General features: G+C 38.4%; 1 protein-coding gene across 2 annotated transcripts in view; it reads left to right on the top strand.

The window, feature by feature from the left end:
* Positions 1-323: 323 nt before the first annotated feature.
* TFCP2 (transcription factor CP2) overlaps positions 324-12,417 on the top strand; it is a 49,566-nt gene continuing 37,472 nt past the window's right edge. For both annotated transcript variants that reach the window (XM_082635197.1, XM_082635196.1), the window contains exon 1: positions 324-646. In XM_082635197.1, the coding sequence (XP_082491323.1) occupies positions 525-646 (122 nt within the window). In that variant the 5' untranslated portion in view covers positions 324-524. The remainder of the gene's footprint in view (positions 647-12,417) is intronic.

Raw genomic sequence — 12,417 nt, 5'->3', positions numbered from 1 at the left:
AAGCGAGGCCTGGAGGGGAAAGGGAGACTGGTTCCCGGGAGGGAGGGGGGTTTCCCGCAGAAAGGGGCGGGGGAAAAGGTGCAAAAGCGGCGTGGGCGCGCAGGGTAGGTAGCGGGTCGCTGCTGCTGGTCTGTTTAGAAAGCAGCGAGTGACCACCACGAGTTCAAGGGGAGAGCCCAAAGAGTGGGAGTGCGAGGAGTCCAGGGTTGCCTTTGGGCAGTCTGGAAGAGTGAAGCCAAAGGACCCTCGCGCGGCTCCAGAGAGCTGGGCGGGGGTGGAGGTGGGGGTTGGGGGTGGGGGTGGGGATTTTGGAAGTCAGGGCAGCCAAGAGCGAGGAGACAAGGGTGCGGGAGATTAGTTGTGTGGGCAGTGCGGGTGGGGCTTGAGGGCGGCTGGTGAGTACTGCGGGGGAGACCTTGGTTTGGAGTTTTCTACAGTCTTGCAGTCTTGCCCCCGTTGGGTAGAATCACACTGCTCGCCTTTGTACAAGAAACGGTGTCTGCTGAGGCAAGGAAGGAGCCAGGATGGCCTGGGCTCTGAAGCTGCCTCTGGCCGATGAGGTGATTGAATCCGGGCTGGTGCAGGACTTTGATGCTAGTCTATCCGGGATCGGCCAGGAACTGGGTGCTGGTGCCTATAGCATGAGGTGAGTGAGATTTTCCCAGACCCTGCACCTTCTGTATAACAAAGGCAGGATAGAGAATAAGGGGGAAAAAGAGAGAGAGAGGTGTATAGAGTTAGAGAAACTCTCAGTGGTTAGAGAAAACGAACTTGTTTCTTTTGTTGTTTTGAGTAGTGAGTATTGCGGTAGAAAGGGAAAAAGAGATTACAGGCAGTGTCAAGAAGAATAGCCCTTGATTAGCAACCAGATGAATGTTGAGAGGCTTTTGTGCCAGTGTGGGTGACTTGGAGACTGTTGGTGTGTGCGCACGTGTGGATAGGTTGCACTGGACTTGTGGGAAGAAGAGGCCACATTGAACATGTGAGAGATGTTTAGGGAGTTGGGGCTTAATGATGAATGTTGGTTGACTGCTTATTGGGAGGAAATGTGAAACCTTTAATGAAGAAGTCCACACATCTGTATCTTAACCTGCTTTCAGGCTTTACTCAATTCTAGGGTTTCTGACTTTTGAAACATAAGCTGTGGAATGAAAAAGTGTCAAAAAGAACTCTTAGATGTTTCTAGACCTTCATGTATCAAGCCAAATGTTGATAAGAAATTAAAATCTCCTTTGAAAGCAACATAACCTCCCATGTAATATATTTGCATACGTTAGCTACTTCATTCCCCCAGTATAGTTTGTTTCACTTACAAGATGTGTAAGAGCCATGTCTGGAAATGTTGAAACATCTGCTTCTTAATGTTTGATGGAATATAATTGGGTTTCCAGATGCATTGTAAGGCTTCATCTGAATGAGTCAAAGAGACTTTAGAATTTAGCACTTTAGTTAGGTTTATGAGTTTATAGTGGGAGGATCCTTTTATGGGGAAAATGGACAAATTTTGCATTTTGTTAGTGAGCTCCTTTGAGAGTTATAAAAGTGAACTTCCTTTCTTTAACTCTGCTAAGCCAAAGTGGAATTTCGTCACTGAAGTAAAATTATGAATTAGAACTTAATACTTTATCTTCAGGAATCTTTGCTTACAGTTAAAATAATAAAGGTTATCCTTGAATGCATATTTTAGTGATTTTCAGGGAAATTTGAGTTCTATCGTGCAGTGCTCTTAGCCTTGAGAAATTTAACTCTAATTTTGTCTGTCCTTGTTTACATAAGTCTTACCATAAAAACAGAGGTTAACTTGGTCTGAAAGTAAATGTCCTGACCCTGAGCTTGCATGTCAGTATGTGACATAATAGTTGACAATTTATGCTGTTGTTCATGTAAAGATTACTACTGCAAAAAGTTTAGTTTTGTCTAGGTTATCAGAGTTAAGAATGGAGATAATTAAATGTAACAGTACTTGTTATAAAAATAGTCTGACATCAACAAACACTTGGGTATCAAGTATGTGCTCTCTCTGCCATGCAACTTTACATTTATGAGTGCTTTCCTATTCATATCCTGAGTGGTCCTCACAAGTATTAATAGAATGGCTTGCATATTTACACATTTGGAATTTTTTTCCAAGATCAAATCAACAAGAGTTTTCAAACATCACTTTATGTTTTCTCAACAGCGCAACGTGCAAAACTTTTTTTCTTTTTTTTCTTTGCTCCCTCTCACCTTGCTCTTTTTCATGCAGTTTACTGCTGTCATGAATCTCTTGTCTCTTACACACATTTAATCATTTGCATTAATTTGTGTTAATTAGATATTAAGTTAATTCTCAAACTTTAGTGTTTATGAGAGTCATCTGGAAACTTATAAAAAATAGTTTACAGCGTCCCATCTTTCGTGATTGTCTGGGGCACAGACCAGAAATCTAATTTTTTTAAAAAATAAATTATTTTATTTTTGGCTGCATTGGGTCTTCATTGCTGCACGTGGGCTTTCTCTAGTTGTGGCGAGCGGGGGCTACTCTCTTCATTGCGGTGTGCAGGCTTCTCATTATGGTGGCTTCTCTTGTTGTGGAGAGTGGGCTCTAGGTGCATGGACTTCAGGAGTTGTGGTTCGCGGGCTCAGTAGTTCTGGCTTGAGGGCTCTAGAGTGCAGGCTCAGTAGTTGTGGCGCACGGGCTTAGTTGTTTCACGGCAAGTAGGATCTTCCCGGACCAGGACTCAAACCCACGTCCCTTGCACTGGCAGGCGGATTCCCAGCCACTGCACCACAAGGGAACGCCTGATTTTTTAAAAACAAGTTCTTAGATGATTTTGATGCACATAGTCCAAGGACCACATTTTGAGAAACACTGATTGGAGGAGTTTTTATACTCAAAGACAATGATTCTTTGCTCTCCCTGGTTCTTTTTTTAACTAAACCTGTGATTACTTTTCCTAAACCTTTTTTAGGGAAAATTTTCTCTTTTTGACAGCCATTTGTTTTGTAAAATATTTTCCCTAACATATTTGTTTTACCTTGATTTGCTTACTTCTACTGCATCTTATAATGGTTTTGCTTCACATCTATTGGTTTATATTTTATAAAAATTAATCTTAGCTAGATTTCTGTTTTTGATTCTTGATCTGCCATTGCATTCAGTGATTGTATTCTTTTCATAAGTGGTCCTTTAATAGTCTCCTTACTTTTTTCCTTACGTTTTAATACATGGCACAGACTTTATATTTAAAATAAAGGAAATTCCATGAAAACATGCTGAGTGAAAGAAGCCAGTCACAAAAGACTACATATGATTCTATTTCTTAGAAGTGTACAAAATAGGCAAATCTATAGAGACAGAAAGTAGATTAGTGGTTGACTGTAGGAGAGGAGGGAATGGGGAGTGACTGCTAATAGGTACTGGGGTTTTCTTTTGGGGGGGCTGATAAAAATGTTTTAAAATTGTGATGATTGCATAACTCTGTGACTACAGTAAAGACAATTAAATTGTACACTTTAAATGGGTGAATTGTATGGTATATGAATTGTATCTCAATAAAGCTATCATTAAAAGAGTAAACATTAAAATTTTCTTAAAACTTTTTTCTTTCATTTTTTTAAGGTTGAGGTGGAATTCATATTACATAAAGTTAACCATTTTAAAGTGAACAACTCAGTGGCATTTAGTATGTTCATAATGTTGCACAGCCACCACCTCTGTCTAGCTCCAAAACATTTTCATCACCCCAAAAGAAAGCCCTATACCCGTTAAACAATTGCTCCCCATTTCTCCCTCCCTTCTCTCCTTGGTGCCCACTAATATGCGTTCTGTCTCTATGCATTTACCTATTCTGGATTTCACATAAATGGAATCATATAACGTGTGACTTTTTGTGTCTGGCTTCTTTCACCGAGCATAATGTTTCCAGGGTTCATTCGTGTTGTAGCATGTATCAATACTTCAGTAATTTGTTCATTTTTATGGCTGAATAATATGCCATCGTATGTATATATCACAATTTGTTTAACCATTCATCCACTGATGGATGACTATTACAAATAATACTAACATAGCACTGTGTTTATAAAGAAGATGTTTATAAACATTTGTGTTCAAGTTTCTGTGTAGACTTTTTTTTTTTTTTTTTTTTTTTTTTGCGGTACGCGGGCCTCTCACTGTTGTGGCCTCTCCTGTTGCGGAGCACAGGCTCCGGACGTGCAGGCTCAGCGGCCATGGCTCACGGGCCCAGCCGCTCCGCGGCATGTGGGATCTTCCCGGACTGGGGCACGAACCAGCATCCGCTGCATCAGCAGGCGGACTCTCAACCACTGTGCCACCAGGGAAGCCCTCTGTGTAGACATTTTTTAATTGAAGAATAATTGATGCATAGCATTATATTAATTTCAGGTGTACAACATAATGATTCCACGTTTGTATATGTTGCGAAATGATCACCACAATAAGTCTAGTTAACATTCATTACCATACATAGTTACAAAATTTTTTTTCTTACGATGTGAACTTTTAAGGTTTAGTCTCTTAGCAGCTTTAAAATATGCAATACAATATTGTTAACTATATTCACCATGCTGTACTAGACGTATGTTTTCATTTCTTTTGGGTATATACCTAGGATTGGAATTTTTGAGCCATGTGGTAATGCTACACTTAACTTTTTTTATTTTATGTAACTTAAAGAGTTTTGTTTTTTTGTTTGTTTGTTTGTTTTTAAAGAGCAGTTTTAGGATCATAGCAATATTGAAAGGAAGGTATAGAAATTTCCCATATACCCCCAGCCTCTACATATGCATAGCCTCCCCTATTATCAACATCTTCCACCAGAGTGGTACACACTCTGTACCTACATTGGTGAACCTACATTGGCACAGCATAATCACCCAAAATCCATAGTTTATCTTAGGGTTCACTCTTGGTATTGAATGTTCTGTAGGTTTGGACAAATATATGATGACATGTATCCATCAATGCAGTATCATCCAAAGTATTTTCACTGCCCTAAAAATCCTCTGTGCTCTGCTGACTCATTCACCCACCACTACCCCAACTCCTTGCTACCATTGATCTTTTTATTGTCTCCATAGTTTTGCCTTTCTGAATTGTCATATAACTGAAATCATACAGTATGTAGCCCTTTTCATATCGGCTTCTTTCACTTAGTAATATGCATTTGACGTTCCTCCATGTCTTTTTCATGGCTTGATAGCTCATTTCTTTTTTTTTTTTAGCACTGAATAATATATCATTGTCTGTATGTATCAGAGTTTATTTATCCATTCACCACTGAAGGACATCTTTTTTTCTTTTAATAAATTTCTTTTTTTATTTTTGGCTGCATCAGGTCTTCGTTGCTGTGTGTGGGCTCCCTCTAGTTGCGGCGAGTGGGGGCTACTCTTCGTTGCAGTGTGCGGGCTTCTCATTGCAGTGGCTTCTCGTTGTGGAGCATGGGCTCTAGGAGCATGGGCTTCAGTAGTTGTGGCGCACGGGCTTAGTTGCTCCGTGGCATGTGGGATCTTCCTGGACCAGGGCTTGAAGCCACGTCCCCTGCATTGGCAGGTGGATTCTTAACCACTGCACCACCAGGGAAACCCTGAAGGACATCTTGGTTGCTTCCAAGTTTTGGCATTATAAATAAAGCTGTTATAAACATCTCTGTGCAGATTTTTGTGTGCAGATAGTTTTCATCTTCTTTGGGTAAATACCAAGAAATGGCATTGCTGGATTATATGGTATGAGTATGTTTAGTTTTGTAAAAAACTGCCAAACTGTCCTCCAAAGTGGCTGTACCATTTTGCATTCCTACCAGCAATGAGTGAGAGTTCCTGTGTTACTCCACATCTTGTCAGGATGTGGTGGTGTCACTGTTCTGGATTTTGGCCATTGTAAAAGTTGCGTAGTGTATGCTTAACTTTTTCAAGAACTGCCAAGCAGTTTTGCACAGCAGCTGAACCGTGTTACATTCTCACCAGCAACGTACAAGGGTTCATACTTCTCTACATCCTTACCAACATTTGTTGTTTTCTGTTTTTTATTAAAGTCATCCTAGTGAGTGTGAAGTCTTATCTGTTATTATTTGTTCTACATTTCCTTGATGACCGTGATGTTGACATCTTTTCATCTGCTTGTTGGCCACTTGTATATCTTCTTTGGAGAAGTGTCTCTTCAAGTCCTTTGCCCGGTTTTAAATTGGGTTGTTGTCCTTTTATTGTTGAGCTGTAAGGGTTTTTTATATATTCTGGTTACTAGATCATTATCAGATACATGGTTTGTAGATATTTTCTCCCATTCTGCAGGTTGTCTTTTCACATTCTTGATAATGACCTTTGTTTGATTCACAAAAGTTTAATTTTGATGAAGTCCAATTTATCTATTCTTTTTGTTGCTTGTGCTTTTGATGTCAACTTCAAGAATCTATTGCCAAATTCAAGTCATGGTGATTCACCCTGTGGTTTCTTCTAAGAGTTTATAGTGTAAGTTCTTATGTTTAGGTCATTGATCCATTTTGAGTTAATTTTTGTATCTAAAGTGAGGTAGGGTCCCAGCATCATTTGTTTGTATGTGGATATCGAGTTGTCCCAGCCGTATGTTCATTTCCCATTGAATGTTCTTTGTAGCCTCATTGAAAATCAATTGGCCATACATGTAAAGATTTATTTGTGGACTCTGTTCTGTTCCATTGGTTGATATGTCTATTTTGCCAATACCACACTGTTTTGATTACCATAGCTTTGTAATAAGCTCTGAAATTGGGAAATGTGATTCCTCTTATTCATTGGAATTTTGATAGGGATTGCATTGAATCTGTAAATAGCTTTGGGAGTATTGCCATCTTAACGATATTGAGTTTATCAATCCATGAACGTGGGATGTCTTTCCATTTATTTAGGTCATCTTTAATTTCTTTAAGCAGTGTTTTGTAGTTTTTAATGTACAAGTCTTTCACATCCTTGGTTAAATTTATTCCTACGTATTTTATTCTTTTGGATGTTACTGGGACTGCTTTTTTCACTTAGCATAGTGTCTTCAAGGTTTTCCTCAGTGTTTGTTTCATAAAATTGTGTTAAATTTTGTCCAGTGCCTTTTCTATTGAGATGATTGTGTGGGGTATTGCATTGAGTGATTTCCTTATCTGAACTACCCTTACATTCCTGGGATAAATCCCACTTGGTCATAGTTTAGAATCATTTTAATGTGCTGTTGGATTCAGTTTGCTAGTATTTTGTTGAGGATTTTGTTTCTTTACTCATAAGGGATATTGGTCTGTAGTGTTCTTTTCTTGTATCTTTTTCTGGCTTTGGTATTAGGATAATGTGGCTTCATAGAATGTTAGGAAGTGTTCCTCTTCTTACCTCTCTCTCTCTTTTTTTGGAAGAGCTTGAGTAAGAATGGTGTTAAGCCTTTATTTACTTATTATTATTTTTTAAAGTTTATTTATTTATTTATTTGGCTGTGTTGGGTCTTTTGTTGCTGTGTGTGGGCTTTCTGTAGTTGCGGCGAGCAGGGGCTACTCTTTGTTGTGTGCAGGCTTCTCATTGTGGTGGCTTCTCTTGTTGTGGAGCACGGGCTCTAGGCACGTGGGCTTCAGTAGTTGTGGCACGCAGGCTCAATAGTTGTGGCTCGCGGGGTCTAGAGTGCAGGCTCAGTAGTTGTGGCACATGAGCTTCATTGCTCCGTAGCATGTGGGATCTTCCCAGACCAGGGCTTGAACCCGTGTCCCTTGCAATGACAGATGGATTCTTAACCACTGTGCCAGCAGGGAAGTCTGGTGTTAATTCTTAAATGTTTGGTAGAATTTACCAATGAAGTCATCTGGCCCTAGACTTTTCTTTGTTGAGAGGTTTTGTATTATTGGTTCCATTGCTTGTTAATAGGTCTATTGAGATTTTTAAATTTCTTCTTGAGTCAGTTTTGGTACTTTGTGTGTCTCTAGAAATCTGTTTTATCTAGATTATCTAATTTGTGTGTATATAATTACAGTGTTTTCTTATAATCCTTTAATTTCTACAAGGTTGGTAGTAATATCCTGCTTTCATTTCTGATTTTATTTATGTGTGTCTTCTCTCTTTTTTTCCTTGGACAGTGTAGCTAAAAGTTTTTCAATTTTGTTTATCTTTTTAAAGAACTGACTTTTGGTTTTGATCCTCTGCTATTTAAAAAAAATATTTATTTTTTTACTTATTTGGCTGTGTTGAGTCTTAGTTGTGGCACACGGGATCCTCGTTGAGGCATGCGGCATCTTTCGTTATGGTGTGTGGGTTCCAGAGTGCACAGGCTCAGTAGTTGCAGTGCGTGGGCTCTCTGGTTGTGGTGTGCAGGCTCAGTAGTTGTGGCACATGGGCTTAGTTGCCCCGCAGCATATGGGATCTTAGTGCCCCAACCAGGGATCAAACCCGTGTTCCCTGCATTGGAAGGTGGATTCTCAACCACTGGACCACCAGGGAAGTCCCTTCTACTATTTTTTAAATTCTCTATTTTTTCCTGCTCATCTTTGCTATTTCCTTCTTTCTGCTAGTTTTGGATTTAATTTGCTCTTTTTCTAGTCCCTTAAGATGTAAAGTTAGTTTATTTGATTTGAGGTCTTTCTTCCTTTTTTATGTGGGCATTTACAGCTATAAAATTCCCCTTAAGTACTGCTTTGACTGTGTCCCGTAAGTTTAGTATGTTGTGATTTCATTTTCATTTGTCTCAAAGCATTTTTAAATTTCCCTAGTGATTTCTTCTTTCATCCATTAGGTGTTTAAGAGTGAGCTTAAAAAAAAAAAAACAACTGAGCTAATTTCCATGTATTTGCAAAATTTCCAGCTTTCCTTATTTTACTGATTTCTAGCTTTCTTCCATTGTGGTCAGAGAACATAGTTTGTGTGATTTTGATCTTTTTAAACTTACTGAAAATTGGTTTATGGCCTAACGTGGTCTCTTCTGGAGAATGTTTTATGTGTCCTTGAGAAGATAATATATTCTGCTGTTGTTGGGTGGAGTGTTCTGTATATGTCTGTTAGGCCTGGTTGGTTTATAGTGTTGTTCAAATCCTTTGTTACCTTATTGATATTCTGTCCAGATGTCCCACTCATTATTTAAAGTAGGGTATTGAAGTCCTCAGTGGTAGAAATGTCTATTCATCTCTTCAATTCTATCAGTATTTTAGATTCTTATTTTGGGGGGCTCTGTTGTTTGGGTGTGTACATGTTTATAGTTATTCTATCTTCTTGATAAATTGGCCTTTTAAATCAATATAAAATGTCTTTTGTGTGTCTCTCTCTTTTTTTTTCTTTGTGTCTCTTGTAACAATTTATGACTTAAGTTCTATTTTGTCTGATACTTGTATAGTCACTCCAGCTCTCTTTTGTTTACTATTTGCATGGAATATTTTCATTTTCACCCTATTGTGTGTTGTATCTAAAGTGAGTCTTTGTAAGCAGCATGTGGTTGGCCTTTTTTTCTTACATCTTTTCTGCCAATCTGTGTCTTTAATTGGTCAGTTAACCCATTTGTACTTAAAGTGATTAGTGATAATGAAGGACTTATTTCTGCCATTGCTAGTTTTCTATATGTCATATCTTTTTTTGTTTCTCAATTCCTCCAATATGGCCTTCTTTTGTGTTTGATTTTTTTCTATTGTACCATTTTGTTTTCCTCTTCATTTTCTTTTTTGTATATTTTTAAAGTTACTTTCTTAGTGATTATTCTGGGGATTACAGTTAATATCTTGAGTTTATAGCAATCTAATTTGAAATGATGCCAACTTAGGTTCACGAGCATACATTAAACTACATTTATTGTGGTGATCATTTTGCAGTATATATGAATATCAAATCATTATGTTGTATACCTGAAACTAATATAATGTTGTATATCAGTTATATCTCAATAAAAAAGAGCATACATTAACTCCATTTCCCCTCTATGTTGTTATTGTCACAAATTACATCTTTATGCATCATGTACCTGTTACTGTAGATTTCTAATTATTATTTTATGCATTTGTCTTTTAAATCATATAAGAAACAAAAAGAGGAGTTACATACCAAAAATACAGTATATTATCTTGTGTATTTATCTACAGAACCTTTGTAATGATCTTTTTTAAAATATGAAATCATTAAATTTAATTTTTATTTTATATTGGGATACGGTTGATTTACAGTGTTGTGTTAGTTTCGGGTGTACAGCAAAGTAGTTCAGTTATACATATTTATTTATTTATTTACTTATTTATTTATTGGGTCTTTGTTGCTGCATTGGGTCTTTGTTGCTGTGTGCGGGCTTTCTCTAGTTGCAGCGAGCGGGGGCTACTCTTCGTTGTGCACGGGCTTCTCATTGTGGGGTGGCTTCTCTTGTTGTGGAGCACGGGCTCTAGGCGCATGGGCTTTAGGCGCACGGGCTTCGGGTGCACGGGCTTCAGTAGTTGTGGCGTGTGGGCTCAGTAGTTGTGGCTTGCAGGCTGTAGGGTGCAGGCTCAGCAGTTGTGGCGCATGGGCTTAGTTGGTCCGCAGCATGTGGGATCTTCCCAGACCAGGGCTCAAACCTGTGTCCCCTGCACAGGTGGATTGGCAGGCGGATTCTTAACCACTGCACCACCAGGTAAGTCCTACTTTAGAATTTTCGGTTGATAGTTTTTACCTTCAGCACTTTAGATGTATCATCCCTGGCCTTCTGGCCTCTATGGTTTCTGATGAGATATTGGCTGTTAATCTCATTGAGGGTCCCTCATATATGATGAGTTACTTCCTTTCTGTTGCTTTGAATATTCTCTTTGTTTTTCACCAGTTTGAATATAATGCATCTTGGTGTGGAATTCTTTAGATTTATCCTGTTGAAGTTTGTTGAGCTTCTTGGATGTGTAGATTCATGTCTTTCATCTATTTGGACTGTTATTGATGATTTTTTTCTTTAATTTTTTTTTTTTTTTTTGCCTCTTTTCTTCCTGGGACTCCCAGAATATGTGTGTTGGTATATATGATGGTGTACCATAGGCCCTTTACACTCTGTTCATATTTCTTTTTCTTTGTTTCTTTTTTGGTCATGCCACATGGCATACAAGATCCTAGTTCCCCAGCCAGGGATTGAACCTGCACCCTCTGCATGGGAACATGGAGTCTTAACCACTGGACTGCCAGGGAGGTCCCTCTTCATTCCTTTTTTTAAAATTTATTTAATTTTAATTATTTTAAAAATATTTATTTATTTATTTCGGCTGCACTGGGTCTTAGTTGTGGTATGTGGAATCTTTTAGTTGCAACATGCAGACTTCTTAGCTGCAGCATGCAGACTCTTAGTTGCTGCACGTGGACTTCTTAGTTGCAGCATGCAGACTTCTTAGTTGTGGCATGCGAACTCTTAGTTGCAGCGGGCATGCGGGATCTAGTTCCCCAACCAGGGATCAAACCCAGGTCACCTGCATTGGGAGCGTGGAGTCTTACCCACTGGGCCACCAGGGAAGTCCCTTCATTTTTCTTTGTGCTCCTCAGCCTGAGTAATTTCTTTCTTTTTTTTTTTTTTAAAGCAGAGTCTCAAAGAGATATTTATACACCCATGTTCATGACAGCACTGTTCGCAATAGCCAAATATCAGAAGTTACCCAAGGCTCCATCAACAGATGAATGGATAAACAAAATGTGATATATACACACTACTATATATAAAATAGATAACTAATAAGGACCTACTGTATAGCACAGGGAACTCTACTCAATACTCTGTAATTCAGCCTGAGTAATTTCAATTTTCCTGTCTTCAAGTTCACTAACTCTTTCTTCTGCCTGGTTGAATCAGATCTCGAACCCCTCTAGTGAATTTTTAATTCCAGCTATTGTACTTTTTTGTACAGAATTTGTTTGGTTCCTTTTTATATTTCCTGTCTTTCTGTTGCTATTCTGTACTTATTCATACATTGTTCTCCTGGTTTCCTTTAGTTATTTGTCCATGGTTTCCTTCAGCTCTTTGAGCATGTTAAAGACAGTTAACTTAAATCTTTGTCTAGTAAGTGTAGTATCTGGGCTTGTAGAGGATGGTTTCAGTCAGTTTCTTTTTTTCCTGTGAATAGGCTGTATTTTCCTTTGTCTTTGTATGCTTTGTAATTTTTTCTTAATTGAAGTATAGTTGTCCCTGTGTTATGCAGTAAATCCTTGTTGCTTATCTATTTTATTTATAGTAGTTTGTATCTGTTAATCGCATACTCCTAATTTATCCCTCCTTACTCCCTTTACCCTTTGCTAACCATGAGTTTGTTTTCTATGTCTATGAGTCTGTTTCTGTTTTGCCTATAGATTCATTTGTATTATTTGTTTAGATTCCACATATAAATGATATCATATAATATTTGTCTTTCTCTGTCTGATTTACGTCACTTAGTATAATTTTCTCCAGGTCCATCCATGTAGCTGCAAATGGCAATATTTAATTCTTTTTTACGACTGAGT

Source organism: Mesoplodon mirus (genome assembly GCF_964341445.2).
Source record: "Mesoplodon mirus genome assembly, chromosome: 11".
Classification (NCBI taxonomy): Eukaryota; Metazoa; Chordata; class Mammalia; order Artiodactyla; family Ziphiidae; genus Mesoplodon; species Mesoplodon mirus.
The sequence above is the reverse complement of the archived record's forward strand: the minus strand, read 5'-3'. Positions and strand labels throughout refer to the sequence as shown.